The sequence below is a fragment of the Herpailurus yagouaroundi genome, unplaced genomic scaffold (genome assembly GCF_014898765.1).
Source record: "Herpailurus yagouaroundi ecotype Mexico unplaced genomic scaffold, PumYag 160, whole genome shotgun sequence".
NCBI lineage: Eukaryota > Metazoa > Chordata > Mammalia > Carnivora > Felidae > Herpailurus > Herpailurus yagouaroundi.
The window spans coordinates 34858829-34885323 of NW_024412401.1; the positions used below are offsets into that span (position 1 = coordinate 34858829).

Sequence of the window (26495 nt, forward strand, 5' to 3'; positions counted from 1 at the left end):
CAGCTAAAATTTCTGGTGAACTAAAATAATAATTTAAAAATTAAAAAATTCTTGTTCTTAATATACTTTACCTTCTTCTATTGCTGTCAGAGCTCAAGTATCTTCCTTTTCATGAGATTAGGTCCAAAATGTTATTTAAAAGTACTCCAAGATTTTGATAAACGTATCATGGTTACATTAGATTTTAACATTAGGGGAAGTTGGGTGAAAGGTTCCTGGAAACCCTTTATATTATCTTTGCAACTCTTCTGTAAATCTAAAATCATTTCAGAATTAAAAGCGTTAAAATGTTTTTATTGTTTTTATTTATTTTTGAGAGAGAGAAAATGCAAGTGGGGGAGGGGCAGAGAGAGAGAGAGGGAGACACAGAACCCCAAGGCAGGCTCCAGGCTCTGAGCTCAGAGCTGTCAGCACAGAGTCCAACACCGGGCTTGAAACCATGAACCGTGAGATCATGACCTGAGCTGAAGTCAGATGCCTAACCAACTGAGCCACCCAGGCATGCCTAGAATTAAAACCTTTTAAAAGGGTATACCAAGAAAGGCTTCTGTCCTGGTAACTAAGTAGCTTAGCATCTCCTCCCATTAAAACCAGAATATACACTTTCTCAAAGAATGAAAAACATGAATCACGACGGACGTCCAACTTTTTCATTGGCTTATGGCTAAACTTCTAATGTATTTTCAGAACCATTTTAACAAAAGCGTCCTTAATAGTTGCCCTATCTGCATCTAGGACTGAAGCAAAAACAAGTTAATTTCGTGTGGCTCTTATCTGATGGACTTTGATAAACACTCCTTGCTCAGACTCATTATTCACCATCCATATTTACAAGCTTGGAAAATGTTATTATCTCAAAGGCCACAGAAACGTTCCCAGCCCAAGCCACTTTAGAGAATCATGATGTCACAGAGCCAGGCCAGCCTTACTTTGAAGATGCAAAGGAAGGCTGTTTGTGAGGGCGCTGTGTATGTTTTCTAAAGGAGCATGCCTTCGGATTCCTCCGGAGACGGAGCCACAGTGGATAACCGTCATGCATGCTGTGCTTCAAAGGAGACAGAAATGTAAACAGCGGCAGCACACCAGGGTCGGGTTTCTTTGCTTTAGCTACCAAGAAGTCAGAAAAGGAAAACAGGTATTTACTTAGGTTTGTTGTTATTATTGTCACATGTTCTTTGAATGATTGGAAACCAAAAGAAGACTCTCTTCAGAAACAGAGTACCGCAGAGCCTTAACAGGATTACTTTTCAACAATCCTCTGGGCCAATTTTAAATAAAAAAGAAAACAACTAAAATAACCCCTTTTTTGCTGTTTGTGGTACTTGTCTTCTACCAGGCATCTCCAACACAACAGTTTTGAAATACGATGCTAGACTAGGAGACGAACGGAGCAGACTTAAGAACAGACTCCATAATCTAGTATGGATTAGCATCCATGTCTTAATAAGGTCTGGAGAATGGATTTCTCCTTCCACAGAATGATTCCTCTCTTCTCAGGGAGGAATAGATTTCAGCACATGCTTTTAATACCAACACAAAGGGTACTCAACGCAGTGAGTATCTGGAACATAGCTCGTTAAGGCAGACTGAAATTTAAAAATGAAATAAGCGCTTTTTCTTCTAAGGCAGTTGGAGAAACAGCTTTCATCAGCCAGGAAGATACCATAAAGATGGAAATAGCTCTGAAAAAATAAATAAATAAATAAAAGAGCAAGCTAGAAGACCCAGGTTCAAAATGAGCTTCCAGTACTTTCCAGCTGTGTGTTAGTTGCTCTATTAACTGCTTTGCGCAAATCATTTCATTCAAAAATGAAAAAGCCCGAAAATGGTGTCCTGACATTACCAGATGGTCAGAGATTTCTTTAAGGTATTGCCGATGAAGAAAATGATAACCAATGTCATTCTACAAAGAGCACAGAATGTGCTATTGTAGCTTCCATCGAGACTTCAGCTCCAGGTGACCAAAATCCTATGATCTTCTTGGCTCTCCTCACTCGTGCAGTCCATTTCTTTCTTCCACAAGATCTTGGTGACCTACATCATCACACTAAATGTGTTCATTTATGCAAGGGAATCTTGATGGCTTCCCTTCCTCCTATAAAACAATACATTTCCCCTCCAAATTTCTTCTCGTATCAACTAATACAGTGAATCACGTAGGAAAAACATTTCTTGGTGTTGGATATTCATGATTTGCAATGGGATATGACCTAGCTGTGTTTTTACATAAATGCAAATAAAAACTCAAGCAAACTTATAGTCGCAGAAGTAGAATATTACAAAGAGTCCTACTATTCTTTGAATTTGTGGGACTCTCTAAGTGTGTGTTAGTTTCTGTCTGGGGACCACAAACAGGTAAATTAAGAAGGTACGATAACCTCCCCTGCTCATGCTCTGTCTCTCTCTGTCAAAAATAAACAAACATTAAAAAAAATTAAAAAAAAAAAAAAAGAGGGGCGCCTGGGTGGCTCCGTCGGTTGAGTGTCAGCTCAGGTCATGGCCTCACAGTCTGTGAGTTCGAGCCCTGCGTCAGGTTCTGTGCTGACAGCTCAGGGTCTGGAGCCTGCTTCAGATTCTGTGTCTCCCTCTGTCTCTGCCACTCCCCCACTCATTCTCTGTCTCTCTCTCTGTCAAAAATAAACATTAAAAATTTTTTTAAAAAAAGAAGGTACGATAAGAAAGTTCAAAAGTGAGCAATCAACATGGGGAACTGGGGCTAGCAAGCTTGGAAAAATGAAAATATTTGAAGGATTTTTTTTTTTTTTTTTTTTAGTCCAGTGGATAGAAGTAGAAACATAATCTTGTGCGCGGTAATCATAAAGAGACTGATTTTGGTTTGATTTAGAATATATAAATGCGTGTATATATATATATATATTTTTTTTTTAACAGAGTATTTTAAATGGGTTGCTATGGTATACTGAGTTGCCCATAATTCAAAGTATTCAAAAAAATGATGGATATACTATTTAACTTGGATGTTGTTTATATTTCAGATTATTCCAATTTAAGAGAAGTCCACGGTTCTCTGTTCTAAATTTTTTTTAATGTTTATTTATTCTTTGAGAGACAAAAGATGAGTGGGGGAGGGGCAGAGAGAGGGAGACAGACTCTAAAGCAGGCTCCAGGCTCTGAGCTGTCAAGCACAGAGTCCAACGCAGGGCTCAAACTCACAGAGTACACGTTCATGACCTGAGCCGAAGCTGGTCACTTAAACAACTGAGCCACCCAGGCACCGCTATGATTCTTCATTCTAAATGTCTTACTGAACAAGTCCCAAAAAGCAGAGAAGGGAAATGAATCACTGCCTAGGTCCTTTTTTAAGTATTTTCTTTTTTCTACAAGACACTGCTAAACTTTAGGGAGAAAAGAAAACAACAAAAGTATTCTGTGCCACTCCCTGCCTCTGCCCTGGAAAGGAGGTTGATTACACATCAGTCTGGAAGACACGGCTGATGCATTACATATAAAGCAGTTAAATGAGAATAAAGACCATGAAGCCAAATATTTACAAATTGATAGGTGGCAAAACAGTAAGTTCCAAGGTCAAGAGGGATCATAGGCTAAGCAAGCAAGACACACGAAAAAGCTAGGACTACAGTCTGACCTTGAAATGACCAACAATCTCATATACTGAATGAGTGTACTCAAGCTTAGATAGGTTTTGCAGATTATCCTTGCATTATTTTCTCTTATTTAAAGTAATCTCAATTGTGTGTGTACATGTGTGAATACGGCGCAAGTGTATATGAATATATCAGCATATATCAATATACACATACAGAGCTGCGTATCTGCTCTCGCGCACAGAAAGAAACTTTGACAGTCTCTCTATGAACATGTAATTTCCGGTAGAACTGCTAAGCCTACTCCTAGGAAAACAGCAGATCTTAGACGATCTTTCATCTCCTGAATCAGTTCTGTAGATCCACAGTGGAAGAAATGGGTACATTCTTTCGAAACGTCACACTGCTCCCAATTCCAAACCAATCAAGCAAGATGAAAGCAGTGACAACTACACAGTGAAAGATCACACAGGGAAATCAGCACAGTCCTCACGGTCTATTGTGAAGAACGGTCCAGTAAAAGACCACTGGAGCAAAACTGAAAGAGACTCAGAATTTACCTGCACTTGCTCCGGGACCCGAAAAAGAGTAGTGTAAGAGAGGGAAAAAAAAAAAAAGGGAATAAGATTCTCAAATTTTACTGAGGCCTTTGAACTTTGGTGGAAAACATTTTGGAGATAATAGCAGCCAGGGAATGAAGACACTTAATATTCCCATAGGAGTGCATGCCCATTTCAGCCACTCATAGTTACTCGGCTGGTGGAAAAAAAAAAAAAAAAACAAAAAAACACAAGATTTAGAAATAAGCACCATTGTGTTGAGAAACTAGGAAAACATGCCTAGCCCAAAGGCACTCAGACACAATTTTTCAGGTCTAATCCGGCCCAAGCATGGACCTTCACTGATTTTTCCTGATTAACGTCTATGTTAGAAACAGGGGGTCACTGCTATTCCAAGTGTCCATATGACCAGTTTTCAGTATGAAAAAACTGGTGTCTAAAACCAGGCACTGTTGGGGGTGTTGTAAAAAACGATTGTCTTTGTTTAGGTCCATCTGACAGAAAACCGCTAACTGTCCTTTTAACCATAAATGTATTAAATTCACAACTTGTGTGTGTGTGTGTGTGTGAGCCCGACGCGGGCTCAAACTCACAAACCATGAGATCATGACCTGAGCCGAAGTCAGACACTCAACCCGACGTCCCTCAATTTACAACTTTCAAGTAGACTTTGAAAAAATAAAACAGGAATGTGCCACTGGCCTGGGTGGTGGAGACAGGGAATGTTCAGTCAGAGTAAAATCGAAATAGAAAATTATAAGTTCATTTAAATTTAGGACTGGGTATTAAGTGCAAAAAAACGAGGGCTTCTTATGATGATGCTATGTCAGAACACAGAACTTGAGGTTTGAAAACTGAAGTGGCATTTCTGGCTCTGTACCTGCAGCAAAGCCCCGAGTCTCAGATTCCTTGTCTGGAAAATGGGCTGAATTAGGTTTAATTGAATCCTATTGAATCAATTAGGTTTAATCACAGGGATATGATCTGGGTACGGGAGATAATGTATAATGTACATGAAAATATCCATAACTTGTGAAGAACTACGCAAATGTATCATCAAGATCTTATCATTAAGTATTGCTATGTTATACTTCTAAACAAATGTTGCAATTGGCTAGTCGCTAATTCAAAAGGTCTAAATTGACACAAACTACTCAGGAAAGAAAAATGAAAGCTCCATATGCGATCTGCACCTGATACAGTATTATGTTAAACATTTTGGAACAATTAAATTTGGTTGTCTTCTCTTCTAGGATTTAAAACCATTATATATTCTCAATTCTGCATCCGGATGTAGACATTTTTACATTTTTCTTTGTCGCTTGCTCCACTGGTAGTTTCCTACGCGAGATAATGGTTTGCTCCTCTCTGCTCTCTGAGCAGCCTCCTGGAGTTGGTAGGAGACCATCTCCGCTGGTGGTGGACTCTCTTCAGCAGAAACCCCCTAATCCTCTGTTTACCACAACATGAGTCTATTGCCATAGAAATGATAGTTGAGATCCCAGAGTCAACCTCACTGCCTACACAGCAGGACCTTGTAAAAGGAGAAGCCATGCTAACAAAGGGAAAACACAAGTTATCAGAATAGTAGGCAGTCTGTTGCCTTGAAAGAAAGGGTAATTGTCAACATTAAAACAAAAATGCATGAATGAGCTATGTTGTTGGGTATGCTGGAGTTTATGTTCTATGTAGTACTGCCCGACTAAAAGTAGCAATTTGAAATTTTATGTCCTTTAATAGTTTGCTTGTAAAGGTCAGCAGTTTCCCTTGATTGCATGTTTCTTACTGAAATAAGAAACAAGCAGATTCTAATTAATCTTGTTGCACAACTGGTATTTCCGTGCTCAAAGATTTTCCCTTTTCATGATGTGTTGTTTTTGTTTGTGTGTTTATTGTGTGTGTTTGTCTCGTTTCTATTAATAGAAGAAAGTGAACCTGAACAAGATACTAAAGGTATTTTTTTTCTTTCTGCACTGTTTCTTTTCCAATGTACGGTTCTATTCAATTGTGGTTTTTTTTTTTTTGCTGACCTTATAAACAAGTCTAAGTGCCGTTATTTTTTTTTAGGAAATAAAATGATGTACAGGGAATACTGTCAGCATTTAACAGAGTATTATGAGATGCGATGCTTTATTTTATAATGTATTTATCGACCATTTACTTTTTATTAAGTCAACTCTGAAAATGCAAACAAAATGGCGTAAATCAGCATGAGAATAGAAATCTCACAGAGATTGGAATAGGAAAAAGCTTCTCAGGGGAGTACGTGGGGGGAGGGAGGGTGTTACAATTTTTGGAGAGATATAAAAATGTCAAGATGCCAGCTTAGGTTTTTATTGTTATTACTTCAGAGGACAAGTATTATGCAACTGCTCCAAACCAAATCAAATCAATCAAATTTAAATTAGTTTTAATTGCACACAGACATATACCTATATTTAGTGGGATACGTTTACAAGAAAGTAGCGGGAAATCAAATCTGTTTGGGGAAAAACCTGACTGTAGAATAACAGTTTTTCTTCCAAGAAAGCACCTTCTACCCTCATGAAGATTCCAACTTTGTGCTTTATATTTTTTGGATCAGATTCACAAGTTCTCATGCAATACAGTTTTGGCTTTAGGAATAAACCTTAGGCTAGTATTATTTGAAACAGCACCTCCTTATGTAGTATCTCAAATAAGGTATTTGAGATGCTTTTCTACTTCTAAACATCAGGCTTCTTACAACTAAATTTAGATAAAACCATTTCACCAGCTCCTGTGTGATTTTAATTTTTGTTTTTGCTTGCTTTCAATTTCCCTCCATCAGACATTGCTGGTTAGAACCAAGTAACCTGAAAAAAAAATCTCTTTAAAGGATACTAGAAAAACATTAATAAAGGAAAACATGAGAGAAAATAAAATCCATGTGAGTTCATTGTGTCCTTTTGAGATAATTGCTCTGAAACAGAATTTATAAGAGACCTAAGTATTCCTCTGGTCATACTCCCTTAACAAGACAAAAGCAGTAATTCATCTCAAGCCGAACTGGTCATTAATTTCAGGACTTAATTTGGGTCCCCTGCCCTAGGCTTTCCATTGCACCAGTGTGCAATTTCAGACTGAGTAATAGCTCTATCTCCTTATTACTAATTCAAATTACCCCTTAAAATGACAATCAGCAATAACATTTATTATGTTTCTGAAAGTGCTTTAGAAATTGGAAAGGGGGGGAGGGAGAAAGGAGGTATGGATGAGAATATAATATGGTTATGATATAAAGGACTTTGGAATCAGTGGCTGCTTCAGCCCAATTTTGAATACAGGATTCTCAACCTGCAGTTAGCGCTGTAAACTTACCCAAGAGAAATCAAAGCCCAAAACTCATGAATAAATCCCATGAGAGAAAACCCAGGGATAAATAGATTGCCCATGTGTATTTCCCACGATGCAGGTGAACAATAATGCGTTTGCCACAGGAAAGCAAGTGTGATAGAGCTTACAGTGAATTGGAGAATGATGCATATGACTATCTACAGAAAGAAGAGTTGCATCATGTGAAAAATCCATATCAAAACAGTTGCAAACATTTTCCAAATTACTAAGTAATGTTATACCCCTTCTATTAAGTAGTCTGTTCATGTAACAAAAACATTTTAACATAGTCTTGCATGCAAAAAAAAAAAAAAAGCGCAAGTTAGAGATATACAATGGACATTTACTTGATATGAAATATATTACTTTTAAAATTGATGACCTAGAATGCATTTTTGGTTTGGGACTATCACTAAGATAATGGGAGTTTATTATTGGATTACATTTAATTTTATTATTACCAGTGTATTATTATCCGTGGAGGTTAGGCTGGCATTTGTTTTTAATTACAACTGGATTTACTGTTTCCAATGTCTGATAAATATGGTGGAATTTCTTTCATCCCTCCTCCACCTCTTATGCTTGGAACTGGTAACAAACACAGATGGGTATAAAAATATCAGTTTTATGGCTGATAAAGCTGAATCAAAAAATAAAACTTTCCAGTTTTTCATCCAAGAATTCGACTAACATAACTTGTTTCCTCATCCTCCTCAACCCCTCCCCACTCTTTAACATTGTAGGATGGAGAAGCCCTGACCCGGGACCCTCACCGCACATTAACCCCATACCCTTCTTGTTTAGAGTAGCTGGGAGAATGATGGCCCCAAGAGGACTGAGATGCTCCTAACACAGACAAGTCTTTTTCTCCAGTCTCACCAATCAGAAGAGTCATTCATTCACTTATTCATTCACCAAATATTTATTGAATGCCTACCATGTGCCACACAGGGCTGTCTATCAACCAGCCTGTATTACTGAGCAAAGCAAGCTCTGGCCTTGTGATGCTTACATTCCAGAGGAAGAGACAGCCCACTAACAAACAAACAAATCGATAGTTACGACATGGTGGTAAGTGCCACGAAGAAACACAAACAAGGGTAAGGAGATGTACTGAGACACATTTTGATAAGGAGATATCTGTGACCTTCTTTGGGGGAAGGCAACTGACAAGAACGGTGGAAGCCATCTTTCAATAATGAAAAAAAGGGGGCAAGTTCCTGTTTTATCTTTTGGCAAGAATGTAGGCATGTAGAAGAGAACAGCTTCCCTTTAATTCCTGGCCTTTTTTTTCCCCCTCCTACCGCACTAGACTTAATGTGTGTTGAGAAGCTGGTAGATCGTGACCTGACAAATGAGGGGGCACAAGCCACCCACATGGGGTTGGCAAGTAGCTCCTTCAGCATCCCGGCTCCCACTTTGAGGAAGTGAAACCCAAAATGGGATCATTTTGATCAAAGGCATAGTTTCAACACATCCACACAAAGGAAGCAGAATCACAAGCTTTATTATTTACAAATCCCAGAAGCATGGGTCTGAGGAGCATGCCCTGAGCCTAGGGAAGGGCAGATCTCTGTCTGACCCAGGTCACAGAGAAGACAGAGAGCAGGGTACCAAGTACCTGTATTTATAAGGTGATTGGGGCAGAGGTCACTAACTTTTCTCAGCTTCACTTTAAGTGGTTACTTTAAAAGGTGCCCAGGGGGCACCTGGGTGGCTCAGTCAGTTAAGTGTCTGACTTCAGCTCAGGTCATGATCTCAGTTTGTGAGTTCGAGTCCCACACCGGGCTCTGTGCTGATAGCTCAGAGCCTGGAGCCTGTTTCGGATTCTGTGTGTCTCCCTCTCTCTCTGCCCCTGCCCCACTCAGCCCCTGCCCCACCCATGCTCTGTCTCTCTCTCTAAAATAAATAAAACATTAAAAAAATAATAATAAAAGGTGCCCAGGAAGATCAAAATGGGAACTCAGGATGGACGTCCTAACCTCAAGTCCTTATCTAAATGTCTAGACTCTGGGTGTAGCAGGGTTATCATACTATAAAATCTTGAGACACCAACTCAGAAAAATAAAGTTTTCTGTTTTTTGTTTTTTTTTCAAAAGATTTTTTTTTTTAATCACACAATGAAACCCACGGTCAGCCAAGGGTATATTTGTTCTTTTGGAGGAGAAGACCAGTTGTTTGTCAGCACAGTCACACCTTCATGAAGTCATTGAAAATGCTAATAGTTCTCCTTTATGTACCATCCTGTGACCACTGGACCCCCCAGAAGGTTTTGATATGGGACAGAGCAGTATATTCAGTAAATTCACTGCAGGGTCCTATTGAGCTCTCAAATGGTCATCGACTCTATTTTCTTTACCATGTCACTTTATGCTTAGCTGTGTTGTGCAATATAGATCATTAAAAGTTTTGCAATGAGCCCAAGTGATATTCCAAATAATACCAGCCAAAAGAAAAGAAAAAAAGCTATAAATTAGAGCAAAATAAACCCTCCCTGATTACTGCATTTCCAGGAAGAATTTATGGTTCCCAAATGAAAACTCTTGCCTCTATAAATTAAAGCAGAAAGAAGGGTCTAGATTTCATTCTTTTCCAATTTCTTATTCTCCTCTTCAGCCAGAAGGCTCTCATTCAGGTTTACGAGTAAAAGCATTATCTGCAGCGGCTGCTGGCTACACTTTTCCAGCACCTATGGGATTAAAATAATCCCACCCCCAATCTGTCAAGGATCCTCCTTTTTTTCAGATTCTGAGAGTCAATGGGACCCATAAGATGATGGGTCTCACACTCAAAAAAATGTAAGACACACAAGTATCGCCCCAACCCCAACAAGTTATTTCAACCAAATGAAGAACGTGGATTCAGATATGTTGTATAATCTAGGTGTCCATTATTGTTTGCAGAAAATGTTAGAAAAGGAGAGAATACTTGGGAGCGCCCTTGCTGGGATGCCAGTCTGTCAGTTGTCAAGACTTCACAACCTGTGAGCTAAGACCGAGCTGGGAGAAATCTCCCATCAAGTGATCAGATGGGTCACCATGTGTCACTCTGGTATATTTGGAAGAAATGTGTATCGCCTCCTAGCTGGCTGGCCTTCTTGAAAAATTGAGAATTTCCAATGTGCACAGCCTCTGTCACTTAGTCTTGATTGACATTTCCTTCGGACTCTTGCATTCTGCAACTTTTTATTTCCTATTTCACCTTGGAGCCTTGCTTTTCTGGGATTCCCATAGAGGTACAGACTTCACCCTCTCTTTTAAGGCAGCAATTTTAGGACTGGCTCCATAATTTGTGGGCCAGGTGCAAATGATAATCTGGGGCCCTTAATTCAAAAATCACTAGTAACTTCAAGACATGGACAGCAGAAAATCAAACCAAGCATGGGGCCCTCTTAGCATGGTGCCCTATGAGACTACACAGGGCCACTCACACTTGAAGCCAACCCTGCAGACCACGATGGTTACTGTCACTAACAGTAACAGTAAAATTCATTTTGCTATGGAATTTTTCAGCTGGTCGGGAAATTTTTCAGAGTCCCACATTTTGTTTCAATTTAGAATCATCCCCCATTGAATTTTGATCTAAAACTGTTGTAGATATTTCTGAGGCTCTTAGGACAGATGCCTCTGCCAAATCTTCCTTCTCAGAGCCTTACTTTTCTTCAGTTTTGGGGTTTTCTAAAACTTGATGTTATTTCAATAGCAGATGAAGTGGGTATCTCATCACATGTTTTCTGGAGCTGTGGGGTAGGCTCCACAGCATTTTTAAAAAATATTATTATAGGGGCGCCTGGGTGGCGCAGTCGGTTAAGTGTCCGACTTCAGCCAGGTCACGATCTCGCGGTCTGTGAGTTCGAGCCCCGCGTCGGGCTCTGGGCTGATGGCTCGGAGCCTGGAGCCTGTTTCCGATTCTGTGTCTCCCTCTCTCTCTGCCCCTCGCCCGTTCATGCTCTGTCTCTCTCTGTCCCAAAAATGAATAAACGTTGAAAAAAAAATTAAAAAAAAATATTATTATAAAATTTTCAACCTTACAAAAAAGTAGTTACAGTAATATAGTGAACTCCCATGTTCCCATTACCCATTGGGGAACAATGATCAACAGCCTACCATTTTTTGTTTCCTTGATTCCATTACTATTTTATTGCTGCTGGTTTCTTTTAAAGCAAATCCCAGACATTAATTCAATCAACCAATACGTACATTAGTGTAAGGATTTTTTTCTTTAAAGATATAATGCTATGTTCATTACTCCACTCATCCCCAATTAGCACTCATTTCTCAGTACCATTTACTACCAGGACTGTGTAATTTTTATCCAAATGTATCAAAATATCTTTCTACGTCTGACCTGTTGAATTAAGAGTCCAAATAAGATCCACACATTGCATCTGGGGTTATGCCTCTTGAGTCTTTTTAAGTCTATGATTGTTCCCTCTTTCTTTTTTACTTCCTGATACATTTTATTTATTGAGAAAACTAAATAATTTGTTCTGCGGAACTGTCTATATTCTGGATTTGGACGAATTGCATCCCCATAGTGTTGTTTCACATGTTCCTTAACCTCGGCTTTTTATAGGTTGGTAATCAGACCACAGGACTTACTAAAAGCGGCTCAGTTTTGTTTGGGGTGGGGGGGGTGGGGATGTTGGGGGTAGATTCAGCTGTATTTTAAACATTTGGAGCATTTTTTTAACCACCTCATGCCTTGAAGATGGAGGCTTCCTTGCTTTTCCTTTCTTCTGGCTTTTGGGCCCAACATTGTATTTCTAACACGCTCTTCTAGATTCCATCTCTTAGAGTCCTCAATTTCAAAAAATAGGAAGTTGAATTAATCTGAACCTGCAAATCTAAAATTAGAATCTGCAAGGGTGGCCTGAGGGGCTCAGTTGGTTAAGCACCTGCCTCTTGATTTCAGCTCAGGTCATGGTCTCATGGTTCGTGAATTTGAGCCCCACGTTGGGCTCTGCACTGCCCAGGCAGAGCCTGCTTGGGGTTCTCTTTCTCTCCCTTTCTCTCTGCCCCTCCCTGCCCCCAAAATAAATAAGCATGTACAATTAAAATAAATAAATAATAAAATTAGAATCCGCCAAAAACATCCAGTTGTCAAATCATATCTTCTCTGAACTTTCTCTTATCTAATCAGGAGGGATTCTGTCTCAGAATGGAATATTAATTACCTATTCCCCTGCTCACACTTGGCCTAAAATGTTTCTTTGGGGCCCGATGTGCCCATCGCATTCTCTAAAAAGTTTGACAGCTTTTGTCTGTCCTCCCACCATGACACAGTTGAAGATATAAAGCACTAATCATTTCATTACTTAATTAAATACTATTACTTTGGTCAGGCACTCTTCTGGGTAGTGAACAAACAGGCTAGGTTTCTGGTTGCTGAAAACTCACAATCTAGTGGGGGATGGGGGGGATGGGGAGGAGGTAGGCATTAGACAAATGAAATATAACTTCAGATAGCGGTAAGGTCTGGAAAGACAGTAAACCAGGATGATGAGAAAGTGAATGGGGGAAGGTTACACTCTATGTTGCGTGGTCGAGGAAGGCCCTTCTGAGGAAATGCTGCTCAAACAGAGACTGGATGATACAAGGGAACTGCTGCATGGAGATCTGGGGGATGAGTGCTGTCGGCCGAGGGACAGAATGGACAAGCTCCTAAGGTGGAAATAAGCCCGGAGCATCCATGGGTGGTGAGAAATGTAGGGTTAAAGCATAAATGGCTTAGAAGCCAGGGCGTATCCGTAATACGGAGGGAACACGGAAGGGTTCTACACGGGAGAACGTGACTTGATTTGCATTTTTAAAAGACCACTCCAGCTTGAGCATTCCCTATAGGAGAGTCACTCACCACTTCTGTTTTCCTAACAGTTTTTGCCAGAATCCTGCGGGCTCCTGAATCCCACAACGTCACATTTGGCTCCTTTGTGACCCTGCGCTGCACAGCAACAGGCATCCCTGTCCCCACCATCACCTGGATTGAAAATGGAAATGCCGTGAGTGCCATCGCTATGGGGACTTGTCTGGGGAAGATCACTCGAGAGGAATCTCAGGATGGGCCACATATTTGTAAAGTTACCCTGATCTCTGTCATTGGTCCCACCTGCACCTCTATTTTTCAAAGCCTTCCAGTATTTTCATCCTAGCAGTCACTGCCTTAGAAATTGAACCCCATGGGTTTGCTTCTTTCCTTGTATCATGGGGAAGAGTAGAAAATCAAATTTTCCTTTATGCCTTTGTGTAAAAGGGAAATGGTAGCAATTCCTTCCCACACAGGTAAAACAATTTTCACAAAATTCACCAGCTCAAGAATTAGGTCACTCCTGGAGGGTACTTTGATGAAAAGTAATCCAGAATTAGAACCCATGACTGTCAGTTTAACCATCTTTAATTCATTTTTTCATACTGATAATAACTGACATATATTAAGTGATCACTATGTTCCAGGAGCTGTTCTAAGCACTTTACATATATACACATAAATTTATTCGTTCCACAAATACCTACTGAGCATCTCCCAGGTGTCAGGCACTATTCTGGGCATTACAGATATAGGAGCAAACAAAACAGGTTAAGTTCCCTGCCCTCAAAGAACTGACACTATGATGGGGAAAAACAAACAAAAAATAAAACTAATATTCTATGCAGATAGTGTCAACTACTATGGAGGAAAATAAAGCAGGAAAATGAGACAGAAGTGCAACCTTAGGAGAAAGATTCCATTTTCAACAGAGTGGTCAAGGAAGCCCCATTAAGATGTAGAGAATTCAGGGGCACCTGAGTGGCTCAGTCAGTTTAAGCATCCAACTCTTGATTTGAGCTCAGATTATGATCTCACGGTTCATAAGACCAAGGCTGACATCAGGCTCTGTGTTGACAGCATGGTGCCTGCTTGGGATTCCCTCTTTCCCTGCCCCATTCACACGCATACAAGCATGTTCTCTCTCTCCCTCTCTCTCTTTCTCTCAAAATGAATAAATTTTTCAAAAAAGATGAAGACTTTTGAGCTAAGATCTGAAGGAGGTAAGGACGAGATAACTGTAAGATAACTATAGTTATCTGTAGTAGATAACTATGGGAAGAAAACTGGGGCAAGTTTCTGAGATAAAGGTGCACGCCATACATCAAAGGAATAACAAGTTATATGACGAGAGGTGAATGAGAAACGAAGAAAGAGGTAAGGGGTATGTCTAGGAATCGTGGATCATATACGCTTTATGTAGAGTATTGAAACAATTTTGGCTTTTAATCAAGTGAGATGGGATGCCATTTTAGGTCTCTTTCTCTTATCTGCTTTCCTGCTGACTCTTGTTCCTTGTGTTTTGTTTCCTCGTGTGCCTACTTATCTTTGACTACCTGTTGCTCATTGTTTTGGGGGAAGAAAGGTCAGGGATTAATACGAGGTCTAGATAAAGGTACTTTTGTCTAGAAAGAATTTTTGTTTATTTTTGCTAAAGACCAGGGGCAACTACTTATCTTGGACCATCTTAAACTAAGTTCAAAGTTTGAAGCTCCTTGGTCATCCCAGATCATTGTAACACAGTCTTCAATTCCATGTAGGCTATGTCGCTTGTAGTTCACATCGGTATGTCCCTGATACCCGGTTCTTTGAGATGTTAGTTTATTGTATCTCTTATTAGACTTCTTACCCTTATGGAACCTGACTTTTGATTTCTGTCTCCTCACTCTTCAAGGCCATCCAAAGGAAACAAATTTTTCTGGGTTGGAAAACTGTCAGGGAAAATAGAAGCTTCTCAGTTTGCTACATTGGCTAAAAGTATTTCTCCACAATTTTAATTTTTTTCAGCCTACTATAGAAAGTCTTAGATGGACAAATGTCTCAGCCTAGTGCTATATGCACACATAATAGCTCACAACGCTCTTCTGCTACTTTACTGACTCTCTCAAAGTTGGCTCCTACTTACAGCCCTGCTATCTGAACTCTGGATTTTTCCATGACTCTACAGGGAAAATTTATCCATTCTCCTCTCAGTGAACGTTTAGATTTCAGCAACTTAGCTGATATTAATTTTTCTATCAACCCAATCACATCTCTTTGTATCTTACAGAAATTGCTGAAAATTTCTGGCCCTTTGATTATGACACCCTTCTACCTTTCTATGGAGTTATTTTTCCTAATTTTAGATTTTATTTACCTTTTGGGATTCAGGTGGAAAACAGAGAGTTAATTAATAAACATGTGGGCTGAGATTACCATTGTAACTGTTGGCCAAGCATGACTTCCATGTAATACAACCTTATTTAGTATTTTCTCTGCCCATCAAGTGTCTTCAGTAGGGCAAGTTCTTTTCTCGCTACTGGCTACCTCACACAGGCTCTGTGGCTTTTCTGGTTGCTCTTAGGTGATTTTAAATCACTAATACCATCCCAATTTAGTAATTTTAAGTGCCTAAACCTGAGTAATAACCAAAGCTTCCAAATGCAATTCACAGATGGGACCTTTCCCTCCACCCACCCCATCCCTTTTTTTAAGATTTCCTTTTTAAGTAATCTCTCCACCCAATGTGGGGCCTGAACTCACAACTCCAAGATCAAGAGTCACACCCTCTACTGACTGAACCAACCAGGTGCCCCACCTTCCTCCCTTTCTTAAGACTACCACATGCATGCTACCTGCCTTCCACAACAGTCCTGTGGTTAGCTTCTTCTCTCACACTCATTCATTCGCTCTTCCTCCACTTCCTAACTGCTACTTAAGACTCCTACAGCTTTGGGGTTGGAAGGAGGGAGGAGCAGTAATTGAAGAGGAAAAGTTCTAATTTAAATGACACTCTTTTAAGTTGGCTTTACACCACTGTGCCCAACAAGTATTTAAAACAATTCTTTCCATCGTGGACACGTTCATGATTCTTCAGAAATCAAGGGATATTCAAGATGACCCCATGACCCATTTTCCTCAGGGCAGCCATCTCCTTCTTAGCCCCTAATCTGTTTGTTGATGGGAAGCCTTTCTGTCAGGGTCCCATCAATGCCCCCAAAAGATCTTTGGGGAAGACTGAAAATGACTCCAAACCAGATCTTCTATAAAACCTCTGTATCCACAAACTCTTGCATCCAGACCACTGAACAGAGCTACCCCCTCTTTTCTCCTTCCATTGGAGTTGTTAGGCAGCCCGGCTCTGCCCTTTTGATTTTACAGGTGGTTATCAGATACATCTTGGCTGTGTCAACAAATTGCAGGTGTGTCAGGGTCCCCAAGACCACCCTCAAGTTTGATGATTCACTAGAAGGACCCACATAACTCAGAAAAACCATTATCCTTATGGTTATAGTTTATTACAGTGAAAGGATACAGACTAAACTCAGTAGTAGGTAATCAGTTGTTCTCTCCCTGTGGAATCCCATAGAGAGCACCTAAATCTCCCAGCAATGATGTCAACCTACATGGCGTCTTGTACCAAAGAAGTTCATCCAGCCTTGGTGTCTAGGGATTTTCCTGAAGGTCAGTTACATAAGCATGGAGGGCTCACATGACTGACCTTAGCTAGTCTCTAGCCCTTCCAAAGGTCAAACTGATACAACATAGCCTAGAGTCCCTGCTGAACAAAAAGAGCTATTTACCATAATTTGCACTCAAACATAAACCATCTGGCATGGCTCATGGTCTCAGATATACAAAGACACTCTTACGAGGCAGAATTTTCCAAAGGATGAGAGGTTATCTCTTAGAAGCAAGTCAAAGGCCAGTCCTTTCTGGGTTTGAGTATAGGGTTTGAACACCTTGAGTCCAATAAGTTAACCCTTTATTACACAGCAGGGGACATACGTCAATCCTTCAGGTGGTCCTATTGAAGACCCTCTTTCATGCCTTAAGAAGATGGGGTTCTTGGGGCGTCTGGGTGGCTTGGTCGGTTAAGCATCCAACTTCGGCTCAGGTCATGGTCTCACAGTTCTTGAGCTGGAGCCCCACATCAAGCTCTGTGCTGATGGCTCAAAGCCTGGAGCCTGCTTCAGATTCTGTGTCTCCCCATCTCTCGGCCCCTTCTCTGCTCATGCTCTGTCTCTCAATAATAAATAAACATTAAAAAAAATTTTTTTTTAAAGATGGGGTACTTTTTCAAACCAGTTCCTTGGGTGGGGTGAGGATGGCTCTCACTACAGCTAAGCAACTCAAACCTTGAGGAGTCATCTAGAGGGGCCTCAACCATTTTCCTTTCTCACGTCCCCCAGGATAGTCTCTCTCCAACTGTTTCGTATCTTGGTTGCAGTGTGCATATGTTGTCGTATCGCAAAATATTAACAGCAACATTTCAAAGTCAAAGGAGTGTTCTCATGAGGAGAAAAAAAGAAACAGAGGAAAAGAAGGCGAGGATGGGAAAGAGAAGTAGGACACTAGACATGGGGAAGGAAGAAGGGAAGAGAGAGAGGTGTGTGGGAAGCAAAGCATGTCCATGTGTGAAATTCCGGTGGATGTGGTTCACTAGGAAAAAGATGCCAGATTCTAAACCTACCTGAACTAATAATGTCATCCTGCAAAAGCAGACTCTTTACGGCCTACAACTCATTTATTACTTTGCTTTCACTACTGTTTTTGCTGAAGGGTTGGTTTTTCTTTTCTGATGCTTGTCAAAAACCACTTTTCTCATCATTTGTGTTTAAAACCAATTTAACTTGTCTCTTCGAAATACAGTAAATGAATTAATGTCACTCTACAGACTTTCTACATGAGGTATAAGAAATAAGAATAGGTGAGGGGTTGGCAGACTAAATTGGAAATGGCTCTCTCTAGCTAATGTAATTGTAGGGAAGTCTACTCACCTCTCAGACACAGATTTTCCCATATTTTTAATGATAGAGGTGTCAGGTGGCTGGAGAAAATGATCCCTAATAGGACATCAGGGTTAAAGTTCTCCATTTTTGTTAAGTTACAATCAAAAACTTGAGGTTCCTGTTCTTCTTTAGCTCTCTAATTAAAGTGTCATCTATAATTCAAATCTTGGGGCGCCTGGGTGGTTCCATCAGTTGAGCATCCAACTCTTGATTTCAGCAGGTCATGATCCCAGGGTTGTGGGATCGAGCCCTGCATTGGGCTCTACAATAAGCATGGAGCTTGCTCAAGATTCTCTCTCTCCCTCTCCCCCTCTCCCCAACTTGTGCTGGCACTCTCTAAGTAAGTAAAATAAATTTCAAGTCTTATTTGGCAGTGTTTTGTGGCTCTTCTGTGGAAGTCACTGTAGTTGTCTTAAGCCTCTCAAGGTAGTGTAAAAATATGTCCTAAGAAAGCTGGGGAACGGATGATGGGACTTTAATGATTTGTCTTCCTCTATGAAAACAGGAATAAAGAAAATGGAAAGACACATGCTTTACAAAACCTTCAGGGTTTTCAAAGGCTCATAATAGTCTACAACTGGAAGATACATGATTAGTCTCTCTTGGAGTTCATGAGTAATAAAAAAAGAGTATGATGGTTTGAGTTAGTTTGGGTCCTACTGAGACCCCAACTTAATCATTCAAGATGTGATTCACAGAAAGATGTGATTCACAAGATTCAAGATGTGATTCACAAAAGGCAGGAAGCAAACTAGACCCATTGCCTCTGATTCTTATACAGGAATAAAACAAACTAATAGTGGCTTTCTTCTGGAAGAAAGCAGAAGTACATCCGTGGTTCTCATGGTCAGAGACAGGGTTGCTCTTATAGCCAAGTTTCGTTCGTGGTGATACGACCCACGTCCAAACAGAAACCGAGATGATCTTGCTCATGCTGACACAAATCACAGGAAATGGAGGCAATCTCAGGCATTTAATGCACAAGGGGCAACCAGAAAATTCTACTGGGAACAGGAAGAGCCCACAGCCCTGGTATTATCTGGGGTGGACTGAACAAAGATGAATACAGAGCTGGGAGCTAATTGGCACAGAATAAAACAGAGTTTAAACTGTGGTTCTTCACTAACTCCAAATTCATGAACTAACTTCACTAACACACTCCTGAGAACAGTGAGTACTCGAACGGATGTGACGACTCCTTTCCCCCCGCCTCTGTGAACACATCAATAACCTAAAAGCCTGAATGGTTAAACCAAAGAACAAGAGAAAGGCAAGCCACATGCCCTGAAGTGATCAAGAATTATTTTTTCCTCTCTTTGTACACAAATGTCATTCATTTTTCATGGAAATCTGTAGTCTCAGATGAACCTCAGAACGAGGAGTAATATTCCTTTTGTTTTACAACATTGGAAGTAGTAGTTTCACATGGATAGAGCAGAGCTCACTTCTCTTAAAGAAAACAAACTTCTATTCCGATAACCAGACTTGACTTCAAGTTAGACTGGTAATATCTCCATTATTTTCGCATTCAAATAAAAAATGTAGAAAAATTACATGTCTCTCTTGTTTCTCCATTAAACACAGTTCCTAAAGGATTTTTAAAAGCTGGATCATTTTAATTTTTTTAGAAGAATTTTATAAAAAAATAAGTAGCCAAACTATCTATGTGGAAGACTGTGCTTCTGAATTTTCTTAAAGGTCAGCTCACCTTTACATGTATTTTTAAGAGGTAGTATTTTTGGTTTGAAGTACCTGAGCTTTGGAGTCTTCTCATCTTACTAGCTGTGTTAATTAAGATAATTACATGTATCAGCTGGAATATATTCCATGAAACATGGCAGTAGCCAGATTGAAAGAGGTGACTACGGCGATGTTGGTCAGAAACAATGTGGAAGATTTTCTCATTCCGTTACCCCCTTTTCTTTTTTTTTCAAATGTTGATTTATCTATTTTGAGAGAGAGAGAGAGCGCAGGGGAGGGGGAGCGAAAGGGGGAGAGAGAGAATCCCAAGCAGGCCTCTGCACTGTCAGCACGGAGCCTGATGCAGGGCTCGAACTCATGAAGCCCTGAGATCATGACCTGAGCCGAAACCAAGAGTTGGACACTCAACCGAATGAGCCACCCAGGTGCCCCTAGCCCTCTTTCTATGATGCACATACAGACATTATTCCAACTCCCTACACATGGACCCTACTGGGCCATACCCGACGGCTCCATGAGGCATTCTCAGCAAGCTGGAACTGTTTGTAAGACAGAGCCATTGAAGCCAGAGGCCTTCCTATGCTAAGGCCAATTCATGACGAAGTGATGAGACTATTCGTACCTGTGAATAGATCCTCTCAAAACAGCATTATTAATGTGTTAATGATACATAAAAATATTCCACAGGTCAATACTACTTTGCCACTTTCAAAAAGCTTTTACACACATCACCTCAGGTGTGAACCAAGGTGCCTATTTATGACAGGGTTTCCTGTCTGCCTGCCTCTTTTTGAGGTCACTGTCGCAGAAAGAGAACCGCACATACACAGCAGAGCTGTTTATCCAGCAACTTCAGGGCAGTATGCCTGACAGACTTGCAGAAAATAACATATTTACTGTAAATCCCAGATATAGTCACCTCAATTAAGTACTTGGTTTTGCCGAGACATACCTTGGTCAAAACTCGTAATAATCTGAACCTGAGGAGCAAAAAGACCAAAATGGAGGGCAAGGGGTGGTTTTTATTTTTAGGTCATCAAAAAATACAAAACTGTTGGTCAGGATGACCCATGAGGGAAGAAAAACAAATTCGCACTCTGACTAACAAGGCCTGCTGTGCCTGAGTCACAACCCGAATCAAGCAAGGCCTCTGAAAACAGGAGGAAAAGCATTTAGGAGCCCTGCCATAATCGAGCAATGGGCCTCATAACTTGTTGGTCTCCTTGCTGAATTACTTCAACACCCGGATGAAGTCCAGCAGAAGAGAGGTCAGCCAGCTTAAAACTCATCCTCTTTTCTACCAAGAATGTTTTCATTAACCTTGAGGAGGAGTTTAGGAATGACTTTCTTAGGTGTGAACATGAAAATAACGCTAGTTTCGTCAACCTTGGGGAAAAGACTCCTTCCCAAGTCATCTCCCAGGCATTGTGCACACCTCGTTCTTGAAGGACGGATTAAGCTTGCAAAGGGAGAAGGCAATTGTTCTATAGCCTTCACTTCTATCAACTGGAAAGGGATTGTCTTTATAAAGGAAACATCTCAACAGCATAAAGCATGTTGACTGAGCATAGAGGTTTGAGGTCTTTGGTTTTTTTCTCAGTGTTGCTTTGCTCCTAAAATTCAGGGAGAATCAAACATTGCATTTCAAATTACTCAGTCTTTTCTGTTTAACTTGGAAACTCAAATCCATAAGAGGTTGCACTGCTGATAAATATGATGATGATGAATTTCATCTGAATTCCCAACCGAGTGTATGTCTCTTAAAGATATTTTTCTCTCTGTCTCGTCAATTTCTCACAGCGTCCAGGCTGCTTTTCTGGGGAAACTACCACAATACTTGATCTGACTTAAGTTGATGCTCGCATGATATTTTTATCGTAAAGGTTGGAAACAGTAGTGCATAGAAGGAATAAAAAGTCAAAGAAGCCAATTGAGCAAACTTCCCTGCTTAATTGCTACAGAGTGTATTTGGTTCCAAGGCTAGCCAGACACCTGGCAGCAGAAAGAATAAAGCTAGTTTCACCCCAGGGCTTGCCATTCCCTTGCTGGTCTACCCGTGAAAACAGGCAAAATAGCAAAATAACTGGCTCCAAGTTTCTTATTCCCAGCCTCATTTCCCACTAAGGGACAGAGAGAGATCTCTCAAGGCCACTCCTCTGACATAAGGTCAAGGTGAATCACTGACTGATTGTCATTCCATTCAGATTTCCTTCCAACTGGCATGTTCCCCTCGGACAGTGACAATTAACGAATAATTATTGCAAAGATGGTACAGTGCTCAAAAAAATAGTGAAGAATCGCCACTTTAAAACATGCCACCACCTTCACAGTGACATTTAAGCCATGCATTTGTTTTGTTTATGGGTGATTTGTTGAGGTTGGCATTCTTGTTTTCTAATAACTCTCCATATGTTCTCTTCTAGTGCTAGGGAAGGCACTCTAACATAACAATTAAAAGCACAGGCTTTGGGATCAAACTGGGGCACAAATTCTAACTCTGCAACCTAATAGAAAGTGCTAGGCAGCTGTCTTTCCCACAGAGCTGAAATGATGATAATAAACAAGCACATAAACTAACCTGCCAATTAGGTTAATATTGATACCCTGACTCTTCAAGGACATTTGATTTTATGATTTGAATAGTATGACAGGATGCAAGTCATGCCTCAGAAACAGACTTGGCTTTATAACCATTTTTCTTCACAACCATCCATCTATCTGTTGTGCATTTGTGGAGGACAGAACAGGAGCTAACCTTTTAATAATGCTCGTAAGTGTGTGGGTTGACTGGGTGGTTTTGCTGATTTGGGCCAGGATTTCGTGATCGTGGCTGATCTGGTTCCTGTGACTGGCATGCAGACTGGGAGCTAGTTGATCTAGAATGGCCTCACTTGTATATGTGGTGGTTGTTCTTGGCTCCCAGCTAGGGCAGTGGGGATAACTGGACCGTGTGTGCCTCTTCCTCAAGCAGGCTAGCTCTGGGTTGGTCATAGGAGGTCACAGGCTCCAAGAGCAACAAGAAAGTAAGCCACAGGGCGAAAGAATTTTACAAGTCTGTTTTTGATTTTCTAAAATAGGTACAAGGCCAATTTAGATTCAAAGCATGGAGAGAGACGCTACTTTATGGGGGAAGAGCTACAAAGGTTTTGGCTATTTTTGCAACCTACCCGTGCCTTTTGATCATCACTTTAATACTTTCTCTTTCAAGTCAACCTGGTGCATCATATTAGGAAATCCTTGACCTAATTCTATCTGCTTTTTTCCCTCTACTCCACCAGGTTTCCTCTGGGTCCATTCAGGAAAGTGTGAAAGACCGAGTGATTGACTCAAGACTGCAGCTGCTTATCACTAAGCCAGGACTCTTCACATGCATAGCTACTAACAAGCACGGAGAGAAATTTAGCACTGCAAAGGCTGCGGCCACCGTTAGCATAGCAGGTAAGATGGATTTTCGTAACTGCATTGCTCTGGGAGAAGGGAGAGTTGGCACTATTCCACACAACATTTGGGGGGAAATCTGTTTTATTTCTTACTCCAGTCCCCTTTGGGCTATTTCTCCTCCTTGGGGACATTCCAGAGGTTGATCTAGATCATTGACAATGGGAGATTTATCACCTCGAAAATGAAATCCTCAGATACCTGTCCTAGTGATGGGTAACAGCTTCCAGGAGTTCATTTCTCTCTTTTTTCCCCCTCCCTTTCTTGTCTTTCCTCTCGCCCTCCTTCCTTCTTTTCCTGTTTTACCTTTTCCTTCTTTCCTTTCCTTCCTCCTTCTCTCTCTCTCTTCCCACCCCCCCTTTTTTTTTCTTTCATAGAGCCAATCACACTTTCCAGGGCTCTCAAAGAGTAAGTTGGCAGATATTTAACATGGTTGTGCCAATTTCTGCATGGCTATTTCTTGAGGCCATTTTTACTTATGAGTATTTGATCTACTTTGTGGCCTTTCCTTCTCCTGTTTCATGAAAGTGATAGCAAGACTTACAGGTGTTTTCAAGGAAAAGAGCTGACATATGGATTTCTAGAATATTTGTGTTGAGTTATAAAGGTTTATTTTTAAGATATAAATGCCCCCAAAGGCTTCTGAGAACATTTGTGGAATTCCTAGAGATGGAAATAATCCCTGTATCAGGAAATGCCAGGCATGTTACACTCAGAATGTGTCTACTGCCCAAGGGTCAGCAGAGATGCTTGGCCTCACATGTAAGGCAGGCACTGGCAGAACCTGTGCCCAGGGCCAGCTCCCCAGATCCTGCTATTTCTTATGGCTGTGCCACTTCTTTGATCTTCCACGATGGGGAACTTGCTAGTAATGTTTGGGATTTTAACATGAGGGGAATAGAGACCACAGAGAACTATACAGGGAGAATTGGACAAGGCTGGCCTTCTAAAGCATGCCTGTGAAGTAAGAAGATTCAAGGATTCCTTCTGCCTTCTTCTCCAGGGATATATCTGCTTGTAGTACCTTGATATAGCATATCAGTTATTTTAGAATTTTCACTGATGGGAAATGATTTCTCCCAGAGAATGGTGAGAATTCTAAAAGTACATTCAACTCAATTTAACAAGTAAATTTAACAAGTAAAAAGGAAACAATTATTGTTATATATAGTACCTTGTTTATAAAATACTCTTGCATGCATTTATTAACTACTCGATCCAGGCCATCATTAGGTAGAATACAGGATGCACACTTACGTAACAAATGGGACAATTAACAACAGGGTGCCTGCCTCCAAGGGACTCTCAATCTAGAAAGGAAGTCAGTTACCCATATACATTAGGGCACAGACCATGTTCTATTGCAGAAGCATAAACAGAGTATAAGAGCAGAATGAGAGAGACAGAGAGAGTTTAAGTGTGGGAAAGAGCAACCACTTAAGCAGGAGACAGGAGCATGAGACAGAAAGGTTAAACTGTGTTCAGGAAACGGCAAGTGGGTTGGCAGGCTTGGAGCATGATGGAGACTGGGAGTGAGGTGGAGAATTGGGAAGAAAGGTTTGAAATGTGGGCTCTGGCCAAGTTGTGAACAGCCCGAGTAGGTTAAACGTGTTCTTCAATCAGTGGGAAGTCATCTCATTATTTTAGAGGAAGGAGACCAGCGATATGGTCAGATATATCCGTTGTCAAGTTAACAGATGTTGGGTGGAAAAGAGTAGGAGGCACGTGTGCAGGTAGGAGGCTATTCCGGAGTCTAGAAGAATAACGAAGGTCTGAACAACACCTGCAGGACTTGGGGCAGGGAAGACAGATACAGGAGACCTGTCAGGATAAAACCATAGGAGCTAAATGCTAGAATGTAGCAGTGGAGTAGAATGCGTCAAGATGTGACAGCTTGAGGAAGGTGTCTAAGACAAATAATAATGGATTAAAAAAAATTTAAAAACAAGACCATGAGGAGGTCCAGGAGATAAGAATTAAAATTTTTGATGCATTTGAATAACCTGGGATTATTCTAGTCTATCTTATGTTTTATTTGATATTTGATCTAAAACCAATGTTAAATAAATAAATAAATACCTATTTATAGTATCTATCCACCCTGGAGAGAGAATGAGAGAGAGAGAGAGAGAGACAGAGACAGAGAGAGAGAGAGAGAGAGAGAGAGAGATTTACATATGAATACTCAAATCAAATAAAATAAACGGATTTAATCCAGTTTAACCTATACCTCCACAGGGTAGAAGAGAAAAATTAATGTTGCTAATCTTGAGATAATTATTCAGTCTTTCACATATTCACTCCTTGCCAGGGCTCTTCCTTCCCTTCTTCCTGCTTCTCCCTAGACGGTAGGGGAAAAGGGACTTGGATACATGCTGTGGCGTCCTCTGGAACAAACCCCTACCCCATTCTCTGGTGAAATCTACAGCTGGAGAACTCGTGATCTCATCTCTTGGCTTTGTTAGGACCCAGAGGATCCCCCTGGCTGGCTCGGCACCTTTGAGGCTTTGAGGCTCCTCCTGTAACAGCACAGTCCTCTACATCTCAGTCACATCCTTCATCAAGCCCCTCTCTAGAGTCTACTTTGCAACCTCGGCAACGAGGTCACCCTGTCTCTCCCTACGAAGGCGGGCCTGATGAATTCCAAGTCAGCTCCTTCCTTATCTGGAGCCGGAAGTAACTTCTGGATCACATTCATGTTATATAAAATCCAAGAGAGTCAGACTGATTGACCCAGCTCTGCTGTCTACCCACCCATGTCATGCTACCATTTTTACACAAACGTGGCCATCCCATGTCAGAACAAGGGGTCCCTAAAACGTTCCCTGCTTCTAGTTCCAAATAAATCAGGAAAACTCCCTCTGCTTTGGCTTTTTCCTTAATTTATACCGCCCTTCTAGGATTTCGGTCAGAGAAAGGAATCTATAAAATGTATATGTGAACTCTTAATTCCTCTACCTTCCTCCTTTCCACCATATACCAAGCTGGAGGGACTCCTGTTTAGTGTAGCAACCTTCAGAGCCTATCATCATAAATACAAAGATGAGGGTGAAGGCAATGCTAGGGCAATAAAGAAGGAG

General features: G+C 40.8%; 1 protein-coding gene and 1 long non-coding RNA gene across 4 annotated transcripts in view; one reads left to right on the plus strand and one right to left on the minus strand.

Annotated features, from left to right (window-relative positions):
* The window catches only part of LOC121034827 (uncharacterized), a 96120-nt gene that overhangs the window by 44642 nt on the left and 24983 nt on the right, over window positions 1-26495 (minus strand). The window lies entirely within an intron of this gene.
* MUSK (muscle associated receptor tyrosine kinase) overlaps window positions 1-26495 on the plus strand; it is a 93355-nt gene that overhangs the window by 36563 nt on the left and 30297 nt on the right. For 2 of the 3 annotated variants that reach the window (XM_040481946.1, XM_040481947.1), the window contains exons 6-7: window positions 13357-13481; window positions 23256-23415. In XM_040481946.1, coding sequence (XP_040337880.1) covers window positions 13357-13481; window positions 23256-23415 — 285 coding nt within the window. Of the gene's footprint in view, window positions 1-6049; window positions 6080-13356; window positions 13482-23255; window positions 23416-26495 lie in introns of all 3 variants that reach the window. The other variant, XM_040481948.1, reaches the window with a different exon arrangement.